Here is a 25,470-nt window from a genome sequence, read left to right as displayed (position 1 = left end):
ATGTATGACTTAATATCTACTCACGATAAGAAATTTAGACAAACTGGTAAGTGAAGAAAAAATATTTTTGGCCTCACTATGACAGAGCAGACCTGACTTCCTGTATTTATAATCCAAAGAACAATTTTTTTGACCCCAAATTTGCCTGACTAAAACTTTAGAGCTGCAAATATCACCCGACCTCTTGAAAAAAAAATAACATTTTAAATATCTACTACAGGGACTCCATTGTCATTTTTAAAGAAACACCATTTTATTTCTGATTTTTATAGCCGTCTCTGGCCCTAATCCATCCATTCTTCTCATCCCACCATCTTGAACTCTTCTTCTGACACAGAGTCTGACCCCCAGCAGCAGATCTCCACTCCTGCACGTTTTTGTTTTTTTTTTTGACATAAGTGTGACACATTTACTCATTAGCACGAGCTTGGGCATTGTGGGCTTATTTTGTCAGCCCTGCTGGCTGTTATTGTCACTCACAAGTACCACCAATCTGCAGCCAGAAGATGCTTCCCAACAGTTTTTAATCTTCTGTTGCTGTGAAGCCGTCGTTCTGGCCCGAAAAGCCAATTTAAAAGAAAAGAAAAAAAAAAGGCTGTCACTGGACAAACGGCTTTATGATGAGAGCAAGAAGTAGATGGAAATCAGAGGTTCCTGAGGGATCAACCCCGCTGAACGCTGCACGCTGCATAATTGGATGCTCGCAGCAAACTAATAATTCTGTCATTTAAAGCGTATTTTATTCAGCTGCATTGACAGAACATGGTTTTAACTGGAAGCTGGTTTAATTGAAACCATTCAGCTGTCATGGACATGTTTTTCATATTTTCTCAGCCGGATTGAAGAGGAACACAATGCCCTGCCAGGAACAGCCCAGCAGTCCTTGATGGAAGGACGACTGTCTTTCTGCCAGCGTGGAGGTGTAAAAAAAACAAAACAAAACAAAAAAACACCTGTAAAAACTATGGCAACATCTCAGGACTTTAAAAGTGAAATTTCTCAACAAAAACACAGTAAAAACAAGACAAGTCTGTTTACACCCTCCAAATCAAGGTTGTTGTTTTGTTTTTTTTGTATCATTGTGGATCTGAGCGACGCAGCTCAGTGAGAAACAAACCAAAGCATGAGGGAGACGACGACTCTTCATACAAAAGCTATTCTGTTTGTTTCTCAAACACAACTCAAGACTCTGTGGGTGAAAAAAAAAATCAATCTCACCAAAGCAGAGAGGAGAAATGAAAGCCATGAGAGAGCTTTGATTTATGTCATGGACTTAAGTTTCTACAAAACCGACTTTATGCTTTTTCTTCTCCGTTTATCAAATCAGGCGTTCATTTGCATCGGGCTTTCCTGCGGCTCTTAACTTCTTAGCAGGGGCAAAGATTTTCAAGAAGTTGACATTTTGATGAATAGATGTGACGGCACAATGCAATCCAAAAAACACACATGATTAATTGAACCGCAGCTGTCAAGAGCTGGGGCTTCAGTGAGTCAACAGAGCTGTCTGGGGCAGATAGGCTTTATCAACAGGACTGTGTTTCCTTTCAGCAGCTGAGGGAGAAACTCAAATTAACGGAGACAGCAGATAATGCCGGATTTAGATGAATTGTAACCAACACAAGGACAAAAAATCCAAGAAAACCTCGGGGGGTCTTCATCTCTCTGCTCACTGGTAGTCAGAGCTCTTCAAACGGAGGTAGACGGCGAGCCGGCCGAGAAACAAAAACGGTTCTGGTCAGGAGGTTAAATCCACTCATCATAGGCGTGAATGTCATTGACTTTGGGTTTTTGGTGATTCATTTCAGCTGCTCTTTCTCGATTACAAAAAAAAAAAAAAACTGCTAGGATGTTTACAAGGCTGTTGAAAATATGGAATTTTTAAGACGTTTTCTAGATTTTGTGACGGTGTTGACATTTGTTTTCTCACTACAAATCGGGAGTTAATGCTGCTGGGTTTGATTAAATAGTTTTCATTTCAGGAAAGAAGCATTTTAATGTTTAATTTTGACGTTAGGACCAACTTAAATAATTTTAATTAGAAATATTGGATGATTATTAATTAAATCAGTTTTTTGATTAGCGAGTCATTTGTTACAAATAAAAAAAAAATTAGATGACAAGGATCCTCTATCCAGCTCATTTAGCTAGAAAATATCTGAATTTCCATATTTTTTCCTTTATTTTAAATTTGTGTTTAGACCATCGAAGAGTTGGACTAAAATTTCAAGATTTATCTATGTATAAATCACCAAAATATTCCAGTTTTTCAGAAAATCAGACTCATCTTTCAGATTACAAAATGAGAAATAAAGTCTGGAAACTCAATATTTAGATCTGCAAATTATAATTTATGAAGAAAAAAAGTCAGATCTATTTTAATTACATTTTTGTCATTCTGTTGTGGAACTCCAGTGTTATGATTTGTTGTATATATTTTTTTAAAAATGAATAATTTTTAGCCAACATTTTAGTGCAACAAATTCTATTTTCATACAGTTGACTAATATGTTAGGATGGTCCAGTCGTCAAAAGATGGCGCTGTTTTCCCAGAGTTTGAATAAACCAGACTAAAAGAAAAGCCAGTGAGAACAGATTTATAAATCAAAACACATAATTTAGATTTAAAAAATTTTTTATTCAAGAAATTCAAACAAGATCCTAGAATACAGCAGTGTCAATATATAAATATGTGAGCATCACAGTAGCTGTGAGGATTTGTGGTGTGAGACGACTGCATGGAAACAGTCACTAACATTGTTACAGAGCAATCAGAACAAACAGTCACACGGCTGTTTTTCTGCAGGGCTGAATCGACTCCCTGCTGTTTCAGCCATTATGGGACCTCAAATCACACGGACGCGGCTCCAGTTAGAGATTTAAATCAAAAACAACATTCACTTAATTAATTGGATTAACTGGAACTGACAAAAAGCACTTAGATCCACTGGAGTGTGCATCAGAAGAAAAGGCTTTCAAGATTTATGATTTTTTTTAAAAATAATCTTGTCAAGTGGTAAAGCAGAAACTGACTGTAGTTCTGCTGCTTAATTTCTATTCCTGAAAGCACTGCAGCACTTCAGATGTAAGAATTAGCTATGGGTACTATTTTAAGCCACACTTGGAGCTCGTCTGCCGTCACAACGGTTAGTTTGGAGCTTTTCAGGAATGTGCATCTTCTGCGTTCAGGAAAGCAGGAGTGTGAGGGAGTGTCTGTCAGTAGTTTTGGCTGGAGTGCGTCTCTCTGTTGGACTCTGCTGAGGCCTCTGCTTCATTATGCATGCGGCTGAGATGTTTGATCAGGCTCTCCAGCTGAGGGTTCCCTCCCAACTCCGTGATGAGGCGGTAAGCCTCCGCCTCCAGATCCCGCAGGGTCTGACGGGTGTATGCGAAAGATCCCACCTTCTCCAGGTAGTCCACGCAGTACTTCTTGATGTCCATGTTCTCTGTGCGCTGCCGCAGGATGTTCTGCACCTGGGTGCTCTCCGGGCGCGACCATATGGCGTGGATTGTGGGAAATGAGAATTTCCCCTCTGTCAGATCCTCGCAGAAGCTTTTGTTCTCGCTGTACTCGTCTGAGCTCAGGTTTGCGTAGTCGTCCCGGATCTGGAAGAACAGCCCCAGTGTGTCCAGAAGGGGCTTGAGGTCTTGCTTCCAGTCTGAAAAGAGCTGCATGAGCCCCACGGCCAAACCAAAGAGGCCCCCGGTCTTCTGCAGCACCATGTTACGATACTCCTCCTCCGTGGGACAGGTGTAGGTGTCCCTCCAGTGGATGTCCAGGCCCTGGCCGCGGTGCAGCTCCAGCAGCTGGCGGGTAAACACTCGTACGGCTTCTGGGTGCTCCAGGATCAGAACCTTCTCCAGCCCCAGGAAGTAAACATAGTTGGCAGAGTTGATCACCGAAGGAATGCCGTAGATGCTGTGAGCCACCGGGAAGCCTCGACGCAACTTGGAGTTGTCCTCGATGTCGTCTATCAGCAAGCTGGCGTTGTGCAGCATCTCCGTCACCTCAATGATCACCTGAGCAAGACACAAACATCTTTGTCGATTCATCTCAATATGTAAAAATCACCAGAGCAACAACAGAAAATATAATAATAAATAGTTCTCCCAATATGGACCCTTACCAACTTACAATGGTCGATTAATGGTTTATTAGGTTAAAATGAGTTCCAACTGATTTATAACATCCATTTAGACCAGGAGTGCCCAAAGTCGGTCCTGCGGGGACGGCATCCTGCATGTTTTAGTTCTCTTCTTGGTTTAACGCACCTGGATCAAATGATGGCTCGTTAGAAGGCCTAAGAGGAACATTGACAAGCTGAAAAGGTTGTCAATGTTCCCACCAGTGAGGGAACTAAAACGTGCAGGACGCCAGGACAGACTTTGGGCACCCCTCATTTAGACCTTTTAGTGTTGTAGTTTTGGCCACCATCCAGCAGAGGGCGCAGCCGGTCATCCTGAACCAGTTTATGCAGAAACAAAGATGGAGGAACAATACCAGAAGGAAAGAGAAATGGTCCAAATGTAAGAAAATGTTTTTGTGTGTGTTTTTAAACATAAAAATCAGTTTCTATGTCACATAACATAGAAACTGATTTAAGGATTCCCTTAAATAGTGAATCCTAATGCTAAGAAATGTATTATTGTAGAACATAATTTAGCAGCTTTGTAGTCTGCTATCGTTCTGTGTTTTTAGCAAGGTTTTTTTTAAATATATTTGTTTTTCTTTTTAATCATTTCCTTGATTTTATTTTAATTTATTTCTGCATCTATGCCTAGTTTCTGATTTGTACATGAATGCTTGCATTACTATATGGTGGTTTGTACAAATCTTTCCAAATGGAGTGCAGTGTAGAAACTGCGCTTTATCCGTTTTGAAATATAAACACTCGACTAGCTCCTTAACTTTCACCTTAATAGCGCTCACTCAGCCGAGAAAAGCAGCGTCAACTTCTCATTTAAAAGTTACTGATGCATTATGGAGGTTAGGACGTGATGACTGAAAAGTAGAGATAACAGAGAAAGCAGAATGGGGAAAAAAAACATGATGGCAATGAGCAAGGTTGGTTTTGAGTTAATGCACTTTATGGAGCAAAGTTTTAACATTCCTTCAAGAGCAACCACAGTATGAACATTTCTCCATTCATGGGAAATTCAGTGTCTCGCATATTTTAATTATTTTCATCAACCCAAGAGGTTCCTGTTTGTTATATTTCATAAATATGTCTAAGTTTAATAACCTGAGAACCACAATTGTCTGCTTATTCAGTCAGTATTTAATACAGAGGCAAAATAGTGTTAAAATTAAATAATTTTGCTAAATTCATATAAAAAAAACAAGCCCTTTGTCCGATGAAAAGACAGTCAGCCCTCCTGATACAAAAGAAAACTCAGATTTTTTAATAAAATAGCTGCTTATAAATTGATAGTCGATGGGTAAGATAAACCAATTTTAGATCAACTCAATTGATAACTTTCATCCCTACCTCCTAACTGTTTAGAAACGGATTGTTTAAAATGTGCAGTACAGCTATGATACAGCAGATGGCGCCATATCTACATTTTTTGACACTGAATTTCAAGTAGAGCAACTAGAGCATCAAAAAGCTCAGCAAAGACCTACTGATGAGAGATTCCCATTAGATATCTAGCATCTAATGGGATGATGGACATCTAGCAGCAACTTTATTTGCTGTAAAGAGCCAAAACATCAGTCCTAGATTTAGACATTCGTTTTGCGAGTCTGAACAGCGTCTGCTGCCGGCAAACACCTAAAATCTGTAAATAAACCTTTTTCCATCTATCAGGAAGACATTCTACTTGTAAACTGTGTTGGACTCTGAGCACCATCAGGTTCCCGCTGTCCGCTCTGCTGTCTGAAAAGACGAGCGGCCTGTCCTGCTGGTGGAAGCTGCTAGGATGGGATCTGGCAGGACAAAGGCGAGACTCTGTACGTTGGGCAGATTGCCAAGGCCAAATCGGTCGAGTAGTTTATCCAAAAAGAAACAAAAACATGCCTCACGTTGGAAGCGTCCCAACATTTCTCCCTCCAGCATCAGTGAGCATAAAGCTACAATCTGCTGTTGAGTCAAAGAGCAAAAGGATCATTAAAGTACAACTGAATCTCCATGAAATCACAAAAGCAGGAACCAGATTTTTAAAACATTTTAGACTTAAAGCTGAGCTCCAACATCTAACCAACTTACTTCTTTATTTTATTGCCTCGATTTCCATCAAAGCTCCAGACCATAAGCACAGACTCACAATTTCTTCAAATGACACAAATCTGATTATTCCTCTATAATGGCCACAATTTCAATTCATATTCCATTATTTGGAACCAAATCTAAAACTTATTGGGTTATTTTTTTTGTAATTCAAACTTTATTGATTTTCTGAATATTATTTCACACAAAACACAAATACAGAACAAAAGAGGAAAAAGGCTGGTGCACCCCCCTCCCCCCCAAACCCGGAGTACAGTCTTATATGTGTGTGTTACAGTGTTAATCCAAAAACATTTAGAAGTTGAGAGAAAGATAAATGTCCGGGAAAATCAAGCTTCATCCAGATCCATTACTAAGAGCCGCAGTCCTTTTCAATGAGTCCCAAAAGCTATCCCATTCCATGTCCCTGTTCCCTTTCATGTTGTTGAGCATGGCTTCATAAGAAGCTGTATCCGTCATTGCTTTAATCCACTCATTTAGCTCAGGACACTTTGTGGTCTTCCAATGTCTTAAGATGATCCTGCAGGCTGTCACCAGACCAACCATCACAACTGTGAAAGCTCTTCTTGGGGTGTTCGGCATTTGAGATCTGTCTCCCAGTAAACACAGTTCTGGGGCCTGAGGGATCTCTGAGCCAAGCCATGCTCCCAGGGCCTCCAAGATTTTAGTCCAAAATGGTGAAATCAGAGAGCAGTCCCAAAAACAATGCAAATATGTGCCCACTTCCTTCTTACATTTCCAGCACATATTGTTTGACATTATTTTCATTCTATGTAACCTAGTGGGCGTATGATAATACCTATGCAGCACCTTATACTGTATAAATTTACTTCTGGCCTCTTTCACATATTTACCACTCTCTGACAGTACACTCAACCATCTTTCTTTTGTATACTCTTTTTCCAGGTCTTTCTGCCAAAGAAGTTTAATATTTGAAGATTCACCACTCAGATTACCATTTAGCAGCTTATAAAATTGAGAGGCAGTGTGTTGTTCCCGCGGCATCTTAATATAATTCAATATATCATTTTCTGCAATCATTTTAAATTTTGAGGTAACACAATGTCTCATCTGTAGATATTTCCAAAAATTTGCTCTACCGTCCAAGTTAAATGTATGGATAAAGTCATTGAAGGACATGAATTGCCCATCTTTGTACAAATCACCAATGGTGCCTATGCCACGTGAATGCCACTGCCTCCAAAACACAGATGTTTTACCAATACATATAGCAGGATTATTCCAGAGAGATGCATATTTCTCCACTTGATGCGGAAGTTTTAACAATTTGTGTACTTTCGACCAAACATTACAAGAATGAACATAAACTGGGTTTGTTGTGTTGATCTTTTGAGACAATTTGTGTTTAGGGTCAAATGGCAAACAAATATCCCTTTCAATATATATCCATTCCTGCCTGTTCTCACCTTCCCAGTGTTTAACTAATTTTACCATCTCAAATGACAAACAGTAGAGCTTAGGATCTGGAAGTCCAAGGCCGCCCTTTTCTTTAGGAGCATACAATTTTTCTAGTTTTATTCTCGATCTTTTGCCTTCCCACAAAAATTGTTTAATTAAGTTTTCATACCTTTTAAAAATATCGAGTGGAATTGAAATAGGAAGCATCATAAGCACATAATTAAACTGAGGGGCTGTAATCATTTTTATAACATTAATCTTACCCCAAAGGGTTAAGTTTATCTTCTCCCACTTGTCAAAGTTTGTTTTAATTTTTGAGAGCACCGGATTAAAATTTAGTGAAGGTAACGCTTCCAACTCCCTGCTGAGTCTAATTCCAAGATACTTCATGCCTTCAGGTATCCATTTGAATTTGAAATCTTTGATCATGTGTGAATTACATAAAGAGGATAATGGCATGGCTTCCGATTTAGCCCAATTTATAGAGTACCCAGAGATCTTCGAATACATCTGTATAATGTCCATTAAGTGTGGCAGAGATGTAAGCGGGTGTGTTATAAGTGATAAAATATCATCCGCATATAAGAGCAGTTTATGTTCTTGTTGTCCCCATAATATCCCTTTTATGTCCTTATTTATCCTAATGCTCACTGCTAAAGTTTCAATAAACATGATGAATAACAATGGACTAAGAGAACAACCCTGCCGGGTCCCACGTGATAAATTAAAAAAGGATGAGATAGTACCATTAGTCCTGACAGCAGCCCTTGGTTCCCTATACAATATTTTGACCCATTTAATAAAAAAAGGCCCAAATCCAAAATTTGAGAGAGTTGAAAAGAGAAAGCTCCATTCCACCTTATCAAACGCCTTCTCCGCATCCAAGGAGATGGCAACAACTGGCTCCTCCTTTGACTGACTCAGCCACATCAAGTGCAACAATTTTCTAATGTTATCAGAGGAGGAGCGGGTTTTCATAAAGCCTGTCTGATTCTGGTGAATAATACTAGGAAGGACTTGTTGTAAACGCACAGCCAGCACCTTGGTTAATATTTTACAATCCACATTTAATAAACTAATTGGTCTATAATTTGCCGGATCTGTGCTGTCCCTATCTCTTTTGGGAATTAAGGATATCAGAGCTTCATTAAAAGTAGGGGGCAGCTGTCCTCTCTCGAAAATCTCTTGATACACCTTTTGCAACACTGGAGCAAGAATATCTATGTACTCCTTGTAGTATTCTGATGGAATACCATCACTACCGGGGGATTTCCCCACCTTCATCCCTGAAATTGCCTTCCTGATCTCCTCTTCTGTAATTGGTGCTTCCAACCCCTCTACATGCTCCTGAGATAGCCTTGGTAGATTGAGTTTAGAGAGGAAAGCATCACTTTCTCTTTGGTTTGTCTCGTTAAACACTGAAGATGTATATAATGTTTCGTAATATTGTTTGAAGCCATTGTTTATCTCTTTTGCTGAGGTTACCAAAGTATCTCCTTGTTTAATGGCAGGGATCGTGTTCAAAAAATCCTCTTTCTTAACTTGTCTTGCTAACAATTTTCCAGTTTTCTCCCCTCCCTCGTAGAATGAAGTTTTTAACCTAAATAGAGAATATTCCACTTTTTTGTTATAAATTCCATTTAACTGAAACTTAAGCTCACAAATATCTCGATAAAGTAAATCATCATAACACCTAGCCAGATTGTTTTCTTTAAGTTTGATTTCTCTTTCCAATTTACGAATTTTACATAAACTTTCTTTTTTCTTCCATGAGGTGTATGCTATAAGCTTACCTCTCAGGAATGCCTTAGAGGCCTCCCATGCAGATTGAACATACTCTGTACTGCCAATATTTATTTCGAAGAAGTATCTCATGTCCGTCCCCAACTGTTCTTTAAAGAGTTTGTCCTGTAAAATTGAGACATTCATTCTCCATCTTGAACCGCTTATATTCCCCAGTCCTAATCTTATGCATAATTCCGTAGCTGCATGGTCAGTAAGTGCAATAGTTTTAATATCACTGCTACGTACATTATTTACTATGAATTTTGAAATCAAAAACAGATCAATCCTAGAATAGGATTTATGACAATGAGAGTAAAATGTGTATTCTCTTTTAGATGGATTAATTAACCTCCAAACATCTACTAAACCCAAATCTTCCTTTAGCATATGAACTGCATCTCTTCCTTTAGAGCTAATTGGACCTTTTGATGTGCTTTTATCAAGAACAGGATCCATCACTTCATTAAAATCCCCTGCTAATATTATTTGTCCTTCCATATCCCCCAATATACTATTTGCTTTGTGGAAAAAGTTAGGTTCCTCCTTATTGGGTGCATATATGTTGCAGAGTATAACCTTTACACCTTCTACCATTGCTTCAATACAAACCATTCTTCCTTCTGTATCTTTAGCTTGTCTTATCAATGAAAACTGAATATTTTTCTTAATAAGAATAATTACACCATTGCGAGCACTTGAGTGAGAGCTATGAAAAATATGTCCTACCCAGCCCGTCTTGAACTTGGACTCTTCCCCTTCATTTAGGTGAGTTTCTTGGAGAAATATTATATCAGCTTGACTTGTCTTTAAATAAGCCAATATTTTCCGCCTTTTGGCGGGATTTCCGCATCCATTAATATTCCAAGATGTAAATTTTATATACTTCCCAGTCATAGAGGATTACAGATTGATACACATTTTAACCCTGTAATAAAACACTTTAAACAGATATATCTGTACCCCTGTCCCCTGAATCCCAACCTACTCTGTGAGTGCACCCGGCCAAAATGAAAACAATTTACGTGGGCAATAAACATTCCCATCATGTAAACGAATAAAAACAGCCTGAAAAAAAAAAAAGGAAATATAACTTAAAACCTACTCTATTGCTGCTGTCTACAGCAGCTGAAGAGAAAAAGAATAACTAAGAGAAAAACCTTATCAGGTCCGTGGGTCCTACTTCGCTCTATTCGTGATGACAGGTGGCGAGGTCTGCCTCCCGACAATCTGACACAACATCTTCTATGGGGCTCCTAGTATCTATTCAGTTGAATTTGGGGCGTCCTTCCCCTGCTCGTTCTCCTCCTGGCTCTCCTCATTGAAAAACTTCTCTGCTGCTTTCGCAGAGCTGAAGCTTTTATTTTTACCCTTCCACCTCACACGCAGCGTGGCTGGAAACGCCAGGGTGTATTTAGCGTTGTGCTCTTGCAGCTTCTTCTTCACTGCGGTGAAAGCCTTCCTTTTCTCCGCCAATTCTTTAGTCATGTCTGGAAACACTGATAGCCTGCATCCTTGCCACTCAAAACCGCGCTTCTCCTTAGCTGCCCTGATCACTTTATCCCTCGCTGATTGTCTCAGGAATCGGATAAGAACCGGTCTCGGGGCTCGATCCGGGTCGGGTAATGGTGCGAAGGCCCGGTGTGCTCGTTCAATCTCAAACTCCGCATCAACATGAACTCCAAGACCTTCAGTTAGCATCTTCCGTACACAGCTCAAAAGTGTCCCCTCAGTACCGATAGCCTCTTTCAGCCCAATGATTCTCACATTATTCCTCTTACTGTGGTTTTCAAGAGCTTGCATGCGGTCCAGCATGGCTTCCATTAGCTTGCTTCTCTCACCAACTGCAGTGTGCAGCCGCTCCGAAGTGTCCTCCAAGCGGGAGATGCGTGTTTCAGCCTCTGTTAGCCTTTCTTGGGTTGCAGCCACCACTGCATTCAGTTCCGACATTGCCTGCTTTATTGTGGAGACATCCGCAGCTACGCTCTGTAACATATTACTCATTTTGATTACTTCCGAGAACAAATTCGTTATATTAGGAGGAGATGTTTCCCCCCGTTCTTCCTCATGTGGAGGGCTGTTGCGGGTCGGCATGCGGCCTGTACTCTTCGAATATTTCGTTGCGGCCATTACAAGATTAAAGTGCTTTTTTCCCCAAAAAGAAGTCCACAAGCCTACACTGCTTCCTCACTTGCTGAGAACAGTATCAAAAAAGAGCCCCTTACTACAATATCGTCATCTAATTACATGTCGGAAAGGAGAGCCGTTAGCCAGCTGCCATCTTGTTCGCTTTCCCACGTGACTCTCGTCTTATTGGGTTATTTTTCAATGTCACAAAGCAAATATCTGATGAATATTCGCAATTTGTGAAAATGGATCACTTAGTGCAAAAACATCTGTATAAATTTGCATATAAAATTTGAGCCTCTCATAATAACCAATAAATCACATAATAAATTAAAACAAGCTCAATAGTTTTCATTTGCATGACTGATCGTTTTTCTCATATCTCCACCAAAGATTATATGAGAAAAATCCCTTTTTAAAAAGAGCAATTTTGTTCAGATTTCAGCATCTTTTTAAAATTATTTTGGATATTTAAAATGTCTTCTAACATTTGTTAGAAATTAAAGCTTATTGATCTTTGAGAGAGTGTACTTGCGTTATTATGCCAAGACCATTAGATTACTTGGAAATGGTCTCAAAACAACATCATTTATTGCAATTTTTTATCTAAGATTTGTCATTGTCGCAAGCCTACAGATTTATAATCTTTATCACAGGTGTCTTGTAATTTAGCTCATCTCAAAATGTTTTCATTTAAGAATACTATTTTGTCATCCAATCAAGCAATCAAATTTTATTTGTATAGCACATTTCAGCAGCAAGGCATTTCAAAGTGCTTTACATAATTAAAATAAAAACAGCATGTGACACTGAATAAACAGTGAGAAAGTGAGATTTTGAAAAAGATTTAAAAAGATAAAAACATTAAAACCCGCACCCCTTTTAGAAATTCAATTAAACATCGTTTTACTGGGTCTCTATCCAGGCTCATAATGAACCAGAATATATAATTTAATGTCAATCAGGTACGCATGTAAACGCAGTAAAGCTCATCTAAACTTTCATTATTGTTGTTAGAGATACTTATGTAGGATGTTCCTCTGCAGCACCAAATAAAAACTTTTTACATCTCTAAAAACACCTTTTTTTGTCCCAACTGTATCATCAAGTATTTTCAGGCAAACCAAACAGAGAGGATGTGAAGGAATGGACCCGCATCCAGTCTTAAGTCATCAACGCACCACAGCTGCAACAACCGATGACTCAAATACGACTTTCGGAGCATTAAAGTTTGGTTTATTAAGTGCTACAATTAGCAGACAGCTGTGTTGTGAACTTCTGTAGCGACTATTTTACGTTATTTTATGGGGTGTAGTCTTTACCCCATAAAATAACATTTAAAGAAAAGTTAATGAGAAGCTTGTTGGGTTCCTGTTCGTGCTGTGATCTGTTAATTAAACCAATCACAAGGCTGGAGCCGGTACTGCAAAGCGGGCTCAGAATAATCTGTCCAAACTAATAACCATTACATGCAGGATCAAGCTGGTCAGGGTCAAAACAGCGCAAATCAACTCCAGTCAACTGATGCGGTCTTTCTGTAAGGACTGCATGATTAGCTGCAAGCAGATTTAGAGAAATATGTTTTTCAAAACCAGAATCTGAAACAAAATATGTTTAAAATGAAGATGGAAAGAAGCAATTCAGGAAATGGAACAAGGCCAATGTTAATATAAAAAAAACAAGAAATTTGACAGATAATGTGTCATACGTATTACAATTCCCTCATCATTATGCAGATGAGATTATTCCACTTTATACTTCCCTTTAACATCAGCAGCTTAGTGTTTTTTTTGTGTGAATCCATCTGCTTTATTTTCCTAAACCAAGTTGGTCATGGCAGGTGGCCATGCGCTGGTTCTGCTAGAGATTTCTTCTTGTTGCAGTGGAGGTTTTCCTCTCCACTGTCGCCACATGCTCATCCAGGAGAAGTGAAAGCTGATGCATTCTGCAGTTTCCCAAAATAGAACTGGAGATGATGAATGATTGGATTGAACAGACCTTTTGTTTTGAATGGTGTTATATAAATAAGCTGAATTGAATGAAACTTAATTATTTTTGATTGTTTAAACATTAAAACAGTGTTTGAGTTGTACATTTCTTCATCTGCAACAATAGTAGTGTCAAGCAAATGATCAAACAAAAAAAGCTAAAAAGACAAAATTTGGGATTTTGTATTTTAGTAACACAGTCATATTCAATAAATCTGAATATTATTGAAAAGTAAAATTAATGAAGCAACTTTGTTTACTATGCAACAATATTCAGATTAATTATATACAGGCTGATCCCTTTATTTCTATTCATTATGGTGATTGCAGCTCATAAAAACTAGACCTATAGGCGATTAACCAACACAAATATAAAAGAAACTTAGAATATGAGTAAATATTTGTCACTACATCCATTTTAACACATTTCAAGGGTGTAATTTTATCATGTGTTGCTACACAGCACAGAACATGTCTTAATGCGCCTCCTGCTTCCTACTTATTCACTAAAAGAAGCCACATGAGTTTCAGAAGAGCACAAAAACCTCTCATATCAAAGCAACAGATGCACTCATGTAGATATTTCAGAGTGAAAGAGCGCCATAAATAAACAACTACGCTTTTCAGAGAGAACCAAAGAAAAGCAAACGGCTTCAAAGCGCCGAACGAAACACGGGGAACATCCACGATCTGTGTCGTATCGGCACGAAAACCAGCGTGCCACTGTCGGTGCCCCGTCTATCTAAAGGCGCCGTTGTTTCCATGGCGGTGACTTCTTGGCAGCAGTGAACTAATGATGACAAGAGGAGAGCTCTCGGCCTGTGTGAAGGGTTCAGCTGGAGTTTACAGAGCTGTTACACAGATTTAAACCTCAGCTACCCGCTGTACCATGACAGCCAGCTTCTGCTGAAACTGGAGTTGCCACGAAAACACCAGTAGGTGTAAAGATATGACTAAGTCACCAGAGTAATTAGTTATCCTCGAAACGCTAAAAATAAAACATTTTAGCTTTAGGGAGTTGATGAAATCTTAAAATAGAAATGTTGACATGTTGTGTTTTTATATTTAGTGTGGAAGATGTGATTAAATGCAAAGGAATCCTGCAGTAAGATGTCCAATAATTCATCTGAACACACACACATTCCTACCCGAAAGCTCTTTCTGCTGATCGGATAATAAAATGGCTACAGGAGGCAACAGTGATGGCTGACCGAAACAGACCGAGTCAAAAGTTAGCATTCAGGACTATTTAAGATGAGTCATTTTCATTTTGCACCATATCAAGATCACAAATGTCCTAAAGGGCTGGTTGTGCCAGAATGTATTGATAAAATCCATTAACAAAACTTAAAATATGAATAAGGAGCTGTCTCTGCATTTGATAAGTACTTCTAAAAAATAAATACTTGACATCTTTTCACACTGATTTGTTTGCAATCAAAATCATAGATTTTATTGGTGCTAATGTAGAATCACTAGAAAATAATTTTTTTATATTTGCACTTATGTATGATAAATGTGACTTTGTTACTCGCTGTATTGATCAAGGACCATCAGTGTTGAAAAGGTAAGAAATACTGCCATCTGGAGGCACGTAATTTAAGGTAAATAAAACGTAAAAACTGATTAAAACCGTCAATCTCTTTGCCAATGTGCATACCTCCTTTTTGATAAGCAGCAATAGGTCAAAAGTGTAAACTACCAAACCAAGAAAAAAAAATGGCTGATTTGATTTATTCTTCCTGTAAAAAACAGTAATGTCAATAAAGCTGCGTCAGCAGGTCTGCTGCCCTCTAATCGGCCCCATCCAGAGTTTATCGATGCTGATGTGGATTAGGAGATTTGTCAGGATTCCTATGTGTTACGGAGAATCAGGATCAGCTGTTATTCTCTCTCTCTACAGCAAATAAACAGCCTGGGTCAACAACCTTTTCTACATATTCAATACATTGTAAAGACAGACAACTGGCTGAATACAAATATTCCAATGAAATAGGAACTAAAACAGTTCAGGCTTTTTTAAAAGTATTAATTAGGCTTACGACTGTTTGGTAGCAGTTCAGTAAAATGTCAAGGTTAAATTCCAGGTTTAATTTCTTTTAAACAGAAATCAAATCCAACATAGATGGTGAGTGTTTTAATTTGGCCATAGCTAATAAAATATTTTACAAATATTTCTTATTGTGGAGCTTCGTTTTAATCAATCACATTTATCTATTTCATAATGATGTTTTATTTTGTGACACTTATTTTTTCTGAGACTTTTTAACTTCACTCTTTATTTTATGTTCTTATATTTAAATTAAGGGGGTTTGGTCAAAGTACGGCAAACTTCAGTGACAGCAAAGTCAGAGTAAAACAGTACGGAGCCCTCCAGGGGACATGGGGAATATTTTTTCTTTAGCGTTCCCTCGCAAAAGGTTTTGCGTTCCCTCACAATACTTTTGCGTTCCCTCGCAAAAGGTTTTGCGTTCCCTCGCTATAATCTACTGAAAAGTTCATGCGGCATAATTGATACTGTAAGCCTTTTTTACGGTGGCCGCCGTACTTTCTGCTTTAATATAAGCTTATATGGTTTTTCCATGGACTATTGAGTTATTATTGCGGGGTAATAAGTCATCTGATTAGGTCTCTGTTGTGTTCGTAGTCTGAATGGTTTAAAGGGCTGCTTTCAGTGCCGTTCCATCTTAGCCTTAACAGACATAAACATGCAGTAAATGAATCGATTTTCAATCAGTTTTTGCACCAAAGAGTTAATAATAATAAACACGTTTTCACTAAGCCTCTTAGAGCCATATGAATGAAATAAGTAATTATTGATGTGCCAGGAGCAGCGGCTTTGACACCTGGTGGTGGGCGTGTCGATGTGGGCGTGGCTGTCATCAAGTATGAATGGGAAGGTTACTGGCTGCTGGCTTTGCGTGTATGAGGAAGCGGATGAACGGGGTGGTCAGTCCTCGCAAGGTTTGGAGCATGATAATAAAAATTTAATAAATCGATAATTGTGACAGAACAAAGAAGAGGTTTGGAGTTGATTGATACACGGACAGATGAGATTCTCCGAGTTAACCCAGTGCTGCCCTCTACCACCACTAGTTTTCTGTGTTTTATAATAATAAAACGTGTTTATTTTTATTAACGCTTTGGTGCAAAAAACTGATTGAAAATCGATTTACTGCATGTTTATGTCTGTTAAGGCTAAGATGGAACGGCACTGAAAGCAGCCCTTTAAACCATTCAGACTACGAACACAACAGACACAATCGGATGACTTATTACCCCGCGATAATAACTCAATAGTCCATGGAAAAACCTTATAAGCTTGTATTAAAGCAGAAAGTACGGCGGCCACCGTAAAAATGGCTTACAGTATCAATTATGCAGCATGAATTGATCAGTAGATTATTGCGAGGGGACGCAAAAGTATTGCGAGGTAACGCAAAAGAAAAAAAAAAATTCCTCATGTCCCCTGGAGGGCTCCATAAACCAAACCAACTGCAAAATATCAGCGGAGAAAAAAATGTCTTTTGCTGCTCATTATTGCATCTCTTAAGTCTGAGATGCTTTTATCAGACATTTTAAATTAGTTCAATAAATGTAGGAAATTCTGCAACATTCAAAAAAAGTTAGGCAAAAATTGTCAGCATTTTGTTTCTTCAAAAAATAATAAAAAAATGATTTTTTTCAGTAATTTACCTGATAATGACTGGGAAATGTCTGATTTCAGTCACTGGGTGGTTGATTATTGCAATGTAACTACTGAATGTCTGTTTACTGACTAAGAATAACAAAAAAAACTTTTGGTAACACTTTATTTGACGGGGTGTGCATAAGACTGACATGACACTGTCATAAACATGAAATAACACCTGTCATGAATATGAAGGAGTCTTTATGAATGTTGTCATGAAGTTTCATTCGGTAAAAAATGACACTTTTAATGCAAAGTTGCTTTAAAAGTTGCCTTCAAAGTCCATTGAAAGTCTCAACTTTGCATTATTTGGAAATAATGACACTTTAATGCAAAGTTTGCACTTTTAATGGACATTCAAGGCAACTTTTAAAGCAACTTTGCATTAAAAGTGTCATTTTTTACAGAATGACATGATAACATTCATAAAGACTCCTTCATATTCATGACAGGTGTTATTTCATGTTTATGACAGTGTCATGTTAGTCTTGCGCACACCCCGTCAAATAAAGTGTTACCAAAAGTTTTATAACACTTCTTAATTTAAAAAAATTTATTAAACTACAGAGGGCACAAAAAAGTGAAGTGGAAGATAGCAGCTTAATTCTCTATATGTTAGCTTTGATAAACTTTAAAATTTACATCCAAAACATTTGAAACAAGATAAAAATACACAACCGCCATCAGAAAACAAATGCACAACCACACACAGGTTGTGTGGTTGTGCATTTGTTTTAGATAAAAAAACAAATGCAAATAAAAAAAATTACTTATTGTCTTGTACAAAATCACAACAGTACCAAAACACCTCACCTTGCAAGGGGTAACTGATGTGAATCCAATATACTAAAATTATATTATATGCTTATTATATTAAGTAATGCCATAAAGTAGCTGTTTCAGTATTTTATTTCCTTTAGCAGAAAACAAATAACACTTCAAATTAAAAAAGTAAAGTGTTAAATATTAAATAAAGCTTAGTGCTAAAAGAATGTATTGAAGAGATTATAAAGGGTTTAAACAGAGACTTACTCAACACAGAGGCAGGTCATCAATGAAAGAGAGGAGCTCATTATTGGATCTTTAACCAGATTTCCTCCAGACTAGTTGAACAAGTTCAGACAAGTGTCACAAAAACTAACGCGCCCTGATCCAGCCCGATGTGAAGCCAGCAGGCCTCCCTGCTTGTTGCTCATCACCAGAGCAACATAAATGTTTGCAGCACAAAAAAAAAGTGTGAAATGAGCTTCAAATCAAATGTGTGAAAACGAGACAAATTCTGCATTTTAGTCGTGAAACCTCACAAGAACCTCTAAAAAAGTCACTACATGTCATGTAAACATAAATGGAGCAGTGATACATCAACAATCAACTACATCATCTTCCCACCTTCCGCTGAGACTCGCCTGCAACAGAGCAGCAGCACTTCAAATGTGCCGTTTCTCACCTGCAGTTTGTCTTCTGGTACATTGAGCCAGTGGTTAAATGCTTGGGCAAGTTTTGTCCTCACTTGTTTTCCTGCAGAGAGAACAAAGAAACATGTTGTTTAACTAGTCCGAAGTTAAAACTACATTTTACTTACAGCTTCACGAGTGATGCTTGTTGCAAATATGTGCAAGTACTCCTCACGCCTTGCTGACAATTTTCACATTCGACTTTGTTGAATTTTAGCTGAGCGTGACGGTTCGTCAAATCTTCAGTTTGGCTGCTTTTGACTTCACTCAAGACGTTTAACAACAGGCTCATGATTCAGGAGGTTGTACTGCTTCAGCAGCTTCCTGTCTGTCACCAGTCGTTAAATTTAAATATTTAAAAAATAAAGCCCCTCTTTATTTAGCAAAACAACTTTGTGTAAGTTGTGTGTGTACAGAATCAACTAAAACTTAAATTTAATGTGTTACAAACTGAATTATCAACAAGTTATATCACAGCAGACAGTAAACAGTCAAGTTAATTCCAGGGCCTAATTACTTAGATATTATTACATGTTAATCTAAAGTTATATATTGACAAAACAAGCTATATTTTCATTTCAAAACCCCCTTTTGCTGCTAATTTATTGAACAAATAGACACATGATCACAACAAACATATTTATTGTTTTTAGTTCATTATTTAGGTTATTTGACCATCAGATTGATGCAAAGTGCTGTTATACCCATTCAGCATTAAAGTGTTTTATCTGATCATTCATGCGACTTCTTTAAAATAATCCTTCTTAGAAATGCAAACTGAGGACGCCGACATTAGTTGAGGACGTCTGCGCTGCTTCAACATGTTTAGCATTCAGGTGCCATTTTAGGCTTGAGTAGCTAAAATATCATCTAAATCCAAAATCCTTAAAAAGTCAGGATATATATTTTTAAATATCAGTTCCTTCAGAATGTTGGAATATTTCTTTGTGATTGTTGCAACCTAAAATTACAGAAGTTGTGATTAAAAAATAAGGTAAATGTTGCTGTGTAGCATCACACATGCCTTGATCTTGCAGGTTAGGCTTTCAGGAGACATTGCTAAGCAGGAAGCCAAATTAAATGGAGGCTAAAGTAAATGGTCAAAATTCAGCTAAGTTGCAGTGATTGGCCAGAAATTAAGGAAATACGGAAATCATTATTATGATTGGTTGCATTTGCGAAGAATTTCAAGTTTTCAACAAACTTTCCAATATGCATTAATTGTTGAAATTACAACTCCCTGGAGGGACTGAAACAAACTGAATGGACCTTCAGAAACTCCTGGGATAAAAACGGCAGCAGATATTCTTTGAAAGCCACAGACAACCCGACTATTTACCCAAATAACCATGTTACACTGGCAGCCTTGTCATTTAAATGAACAAACAATGCTGAAAACATCTATTTGTGCAACATCTTGCTTCAGAATCAAAACTTGCCATGCCAGTTGCATCAGCAGTAATAACTGTTTTACTGAGTTATAGAAGCATCTTATTATGGGATGTTCTAGAGAAGGGTGTCAAACTCATTTTCATTTTGGGCCAAATCCAGATCATAAATGCTCTTAAAGGGCCAGATGTGCCAGAATGTATTAAAAACACCTGTTAAACTGTTAAAAATATTAATGAATTCTTAAAATTAAATAATATTGAACATCTTTTCAGTCCCTCCAGAATTTTAATTGTTTTTGTGATTTGTTTGCAATAGAAATCAAAATGTTTGTAGTACTAATTTAGAAATATTTGCACTCATTTCTGACAGTAAATCATGGACTATAATCTGACATCACTGAAGGCTGTGGCAGCTGCTTAGTACCAGTCAGAAAGTTTTTGACAATTTTTGAGAAAAATTCACAATAAACTTCCAATTATATATTAGCACAAAAAAGTATATGGATTTGTTGATTGCTTGAATTTCCATGATAATTTGCAAGAAACTGGAGGGACTGATTAATATAATTTGACAGTAAACAGATAAAAACTGCATTCATTTGATAGATAATATAACATTTAACCAAACTTAATGTTTAGTATAGAATCTAGAGGGCCACATGAAAAACTAAAGCGGGCCAGATTTGGCCCACGTTCCTTGAGTTTGACACATATTCTAGAAAAACTAAATACACAAACTGGCTTGAAATCAAATGAGCTGCGGAGGATTCTTCAGCAAACTACAGTGTTTTTGGTCCTTTTATTAATTTCTTTTCTTCACATTTCCCAAAAAAACAAAAGGACTTACCTGGCAGCTGCAATAAGTACTTGTACGGTTCCAGCAGAATTCGGTCCGAGGCGGGTTGAGAGGAACCATCCATCGCTTCCTGATAACTCTCCCTTAAAACTGGAAGACAACAAAAGCAAAGAAAGGAAAATAAAACAAGCTGAAGTAGATGGCTGTGTGTTCTTTTTTTTTTAAGCACTGCAGGCTAATATGATTCATCTGTGTATATTTATCACAGTCGGAATAAACATAACCCAGATAAACAGACAGTTTGGGAGCAAATTGTTTTACCATAAAAACATTGACAATGTGCTTTAAATTAGTAATGCTCTTCAGTGATTGTTCAATATTTTAGGTAGTTAGATGTAGTTGATAAAAAATATATATATTTTAGAATTTTTTTTATTTAATTCTTGTTCTAGCAACTAATTTAGGTGGAACATGCTTTTGGGTGTTTTTTTTTTTCCTGATCTCAAAAATATTGTATAAATTCACAGAAAATTGTAAATAAAAGAAAAAAGCTTTTTGTCTTCTGGATTAATAACAGGAAGTTACTTTTCAGAAGAATGAGACATTGAGCGCCACTCATCGGGGTGAGAGCTCACTGATTCAGGGTACAAGTGACTTTTTAATGTGATACAGAAAATCAGATGACGCACATTCAAGCCTCATTATCCTCAAAGTGTGCCGGTTAGATGAGACACTACAGAAATAAAGGTGAAATTATTACACTTTTTTTCCAAATCTAGTCGTTTTCCACTATTGCGCATAAATACACATGATTTGACCTTTGTGTTTATCTTCAGTGATCTTTGGTTTCTCAGCACAAAACTCTCAGCAAGTTTATTTGCATAGCATATTTCAGCAACAAAGTTTTAAAGTGCTTTAAATTATAAAAGCATAAACAAAGAAACATTGAAATATGCTGGCATAATAAAGGAAAGTGATGAAAAGTTGGAATACAGATTAAATCAATTATGTTACAGTTATTAAAGGCAAATCTAAACAGGTGGGTTTTCAGCCATGATTTAAAGGATGTCGGGGTTTCTACATTTTTCTGGACATTTGCTCCAGATTAGGAGAGAATAAAAACTGAATGCTGCTTCTCCAATGTTTGGTTTTCTGGTTCTGGTGTGCATCAGAACCAGAAAACCTGAGAGATCTGGAAGGTTGACGCCATGACAGATCTTTAATATATTTTAATGCCAAGAAGTTCAGTATTTATAAACTAACAAAAGTGTATGGACTTACTACTGGGATGATGTACTAGTTCTAGTGAAAATTGTTTAATTTTGTAGGCAGACGCATGGATGAGTTTCTATAGATCTTGTTGGGACATCGGTCCTTTAATCCTGGAAATGTTCTTTAAGAAATCACAACTATCACAGCTTAAGTTATAGAAGACTGACTTTGTAACTGTCTTTATATCTTTATATCAGGTCAGAGTCATCACTAAAAACAGATTTCAGGATTGATCACCAGTTTCTAGCTGTAATAACTGAAGCTGTCTGACTCTTGATTGTTCTTCTTTAAGTCCAAAAATAATATAAAGTTACTGATTGTTCTCTTCGTCTATTCAATGCTTGAGTGGATCCATTGTCACCTGTTGAGATTTTAAATATAAAGCTTTATATCATCTGCATACTATGATAACTTATCTTGTTTGTGCAATAATCTGAGATAGTGGGAGCATGTAGATAACGAATTATTCATCTGTTTTCCATTTGTGATTAATAAACTATTTTGAAATTGAATTATGAAAAATTTTAGACATGGGGTAAAAGTCAAAAGTGTTTGCACGAAAGAAACTCACTTTATAAAGGTTCACTTTAGGCATATGATTGCTTATCGTGGTCAACTTGTTCATTTTTAACCACATTTACAGTTGCTCTGGTTCTTCTGACAAATTTTACAATCAAAAAAACATAACTTTGACCACAGATGTGACACTGAATGTAGCCAAGTAAAAATCCCCACAGCAATATCAAATGTTAACCAACTTTCTCTAATAACCAGCTTGCATGATGCCAACAAGACATTTTTCCACTCGCGCAGCAGAGAGGGTCAATGGTAGACGGCAAACATTGTTATCTTAAAGTGTTTTGTTTTCAGTTTTAATGGTTCACTTCACTAATACACTAAAAAGTGAAATATATTGACAACATATTTTACTATCACAGTTATTTTGACACTGTGTGACCACACGCTTCACCTCACAACCACATGTGAAGGAAGAAATAGAATAAGAAACGTGTTGCTGCTGTCAAGTTCATGATTGTGTCGATCTGATATATAATAAGGTGAGAAAACATTCTGCAAGTATGCAACTCCATGCATCAAATCACCTACTGGTTTCTTACTTTTGGATGTGATGTTAGCCTAGGTGACAGGAATCAGCCCATTATACACTTTGCATCTACTTACTACACAGATAATTAAACACTTAGTAAAGCTAATCATTCTAATTATTAGTAAAATACACTTTGTTTTGAAAAATAAATCCCTGTTCAACAGTGGAGTTTTGCATGGATGGGAGGCTGTGCATCACATAAATAATGACCGATCATAGCAAAGGCTTCGTATGGCTTTTATAGTTGCTACAAATGCAAGAATGATTTAAATATCCAACAGTAAATCCAAGCATTTTCCTCTCAAATAGTTGAACAACAGTTTTATTTACAAAGACGTGTTATAGAAATACTTTGTGTTGTGATGTCTATTGAAATATGATGAGGTCACCTCCTACTCACAATACATTACTAAACATTTTGCCATATTGACAGAGGTTGAAAGAATGTCGAACATAAAGGCAGCACTTGAGGGAAACAAAGCTGTAAAAACTAGTTATTAAAGTTTGAAAAGTTTTCAATAAACCAAACAAGTTACCAAGAATAGTGAAGTGGAGCTGTGCCATTTCATGCATAAATTACAATTTCATGAGGGAAACTGATGGGAAATGCCATTTTTATCTTCAGCTAAGACTATTTATACAGCTATATTAGGTTGTGTGATTGTTAAGATACAATTTCACCATGATTTGGCTTCAAAAGATCTTAAAACACCACCATGCAGTTCTTTCAGGGAGTATTGAGCAGCATTACACATAAATATTAGCCATTTTACATGAAAGCATGACGGTGTACCACAAACTATATGTACACTGAATATAGAACTGTACTGGGCCAGTTATTTGCTCAATTTAAAGCCAAGATCTAGAAGAACAAAGCTTTTTGTTCCATCCGATGATAGAACTTTATCAAATAGATAAAAACAGTTTTATCTTTTCTTGTCGTTAGTAATGTGACTGTCAGGACTATTTACAGAGTGAAAGTTTCCGTTTTATTGCTTGAAACATACAACCGGATGTCAGGACATGTAAAACCCAACAAACTGGAAATATAGGTCAAAAGCATAAGTACGTAACTAACTGTATTCTGCTCCATAATGAACTGCAAGTTATAATTTGTCTTGTAAAGGACGTAAAGAGATACTCTGTAATACTTTAGTTGGGTTTTAGTTACACAGATAGCCAAGTCCTATAATCCAGAAGATTTTGCTGCATTTGTAGGTTTCCTTTGATAAAAAAAAAGAAACAGCCCTCTGCTTTTGGATCATTTGTGGGGGGGAAACTGTTTAATTTAACATTTTATAGTTTTGTTTTAAATTAATTTCAAAAGCAGAAAACGGTGAGGGAGTTTTGATAATTTCTTTAAAAAAATTTATCCAGTAGACCAGTTTTTCACAAAAATAGATGATAAATTTGCCTCAAAAACCTTTAAAATGCAACAGTTTGTGGTCATTTGTGGGAGTTTAAAGGATTTCTATAACCCCACAATATACTAAATGTCAAAAATTAGATTTCACTTCGCAAGGAATTTAGTAGGCAATTCGTTAAAAACACCGTTTAATATTCTTGTTGCAAGTTTTGTTGGCATATTATATCCAATAAGAGAATTTAAAACAGTTTTACCGACTTTATATATATATATATTTATTAACAGTTCCCAACCCCACCCACCTTAGCTGCCGTGTGTCGGTCTGCTCACCAGGCGTCCCCGAATTCCGGTTAGCCAGTCTGCTAATTACTTAGCGGAAGCAGGCTAACATAAACGCGTCGAAGACCCAGTTGAGTATTCCTTTCTTTCCTTTCCCAGAATTAAACCTCGCACTTCCACGCTGGGGCATATAAGGCACACGATATGACTTTCAGTACAAGACTTTTAAACCATTATAGCTCCGGGTGCTCATGTCTACTTCGAACGATGCTATGCTAAGCAGCACTGCTTATGTTACGCACCGTTCCGTGAACAGTCAAGCCTTAAAAGAGCCAGCTTTGATGAACTCAATATATAACCTTCGGCCACGTTAAAGCGCACGCGCAGAACTTATTGAGAAATAAATGTCATTTGATAGGTGTTGGATTTATTCCTTGATGTTGCCCTGTTAACACTTTTTGCTGTTTGCAAATGGGTAAGAGCACTCATATCACTATCGGGACGTCCTGCTTCATATATCAAACAAACCTATTCGTTAGCAGTGGGAGTTGTAGTCTTTTAGAATTTTTT

The 25,470-nt window shown here is 37.3% G+C and overlaps 1 protein-coding gene across 2 annotated transcripts; it reads right to left on the bottom strand.

Annotated features, from left to right (window-relative positions):
- Positions 1 to 2,614: 2,614 nt before the first annotated feature.
- ggps1 (geranylgeranyl diphosphate synthase 1) lies at positions 2,615 to 25,225 on the bottom strand. 2 transcript variants are annotated; one of them, XM_008430253.3, is made up of 4 exons: positions 24,924 to 25,225; positions 20,927 to 21,025; positions 18,682 to 18,752; positions 2,615 to 4,017 (listed from the first exon to the last, which is right to left on the bottom strand). In XM_008430253.3, exons 2-4 carry the CDS (start codon positions 20,997 to 20,999, stop codon positions 3,214 to 3,216), a joined length of 948 nt encoding a protein of 315 aa, XP_008428475.1. In that variant the 5' UTR covers positions 21,000 to 21,025; positions 24,924 to 25,225; the 3' UTR covers positions 2,615 to 3,213. The 2 variants fall into 2 exon arrangements, with proteins under 2 accessions (XP_008428475.1, XP_008428476.1); XM_008430254.3 differs by having other exon boundaries at positions 24,952 to 25,225.
- Positions 25,226 to 25,470: the final 245 nt, after the last annotated feature.

The sequence above is a fragment of the Poecilia reticulata genome, chromosome 15 (genome assembly GCF_904066995.2).
Source record: "Poecilia reticulata chromosome 15, P_reticulata-male-v2, whole genome shotgun sequence".
In the NCBI taxonomy this organism is placed as follows: Eukaryota; Metazoa; Chordata; class Actinopteri; order Cyprinodontiformes; family Poeciliidae; genus Poecilia; species Poecilia reticulata.
This window is presented reverse-complemented; position numbering and strand designations above follow the sequence as displayed.

What these genes read in the sequence shown, in the direction of transcription:
- ggps1 (XM_008430253.3), bottom strand. Translation starts at nt 20,999, where the DNA reads ATGGATGGTTCCTCTCAACCCGCCTCGGACCGAATTCTGCTGGAACCG. An exon ending in GTACTTATTGCAGCTGCCAG is followed by an intron (nt 18,753 to 20,926) that starts GTAAGTCCTTTT and finishes TTCTCTCTGCAG; the next exon opens with GAAAACAAGTGAGGACAAAA. An exon ending in TACCAGAAGACAAACTGCAG is followed by an intron (nt 4,018 to 18,681) that starts GTGAGAAACGGC and finishes TGTCTTGCTCAG; the next exon opens with GTGATCATTGAGGTGACGGA.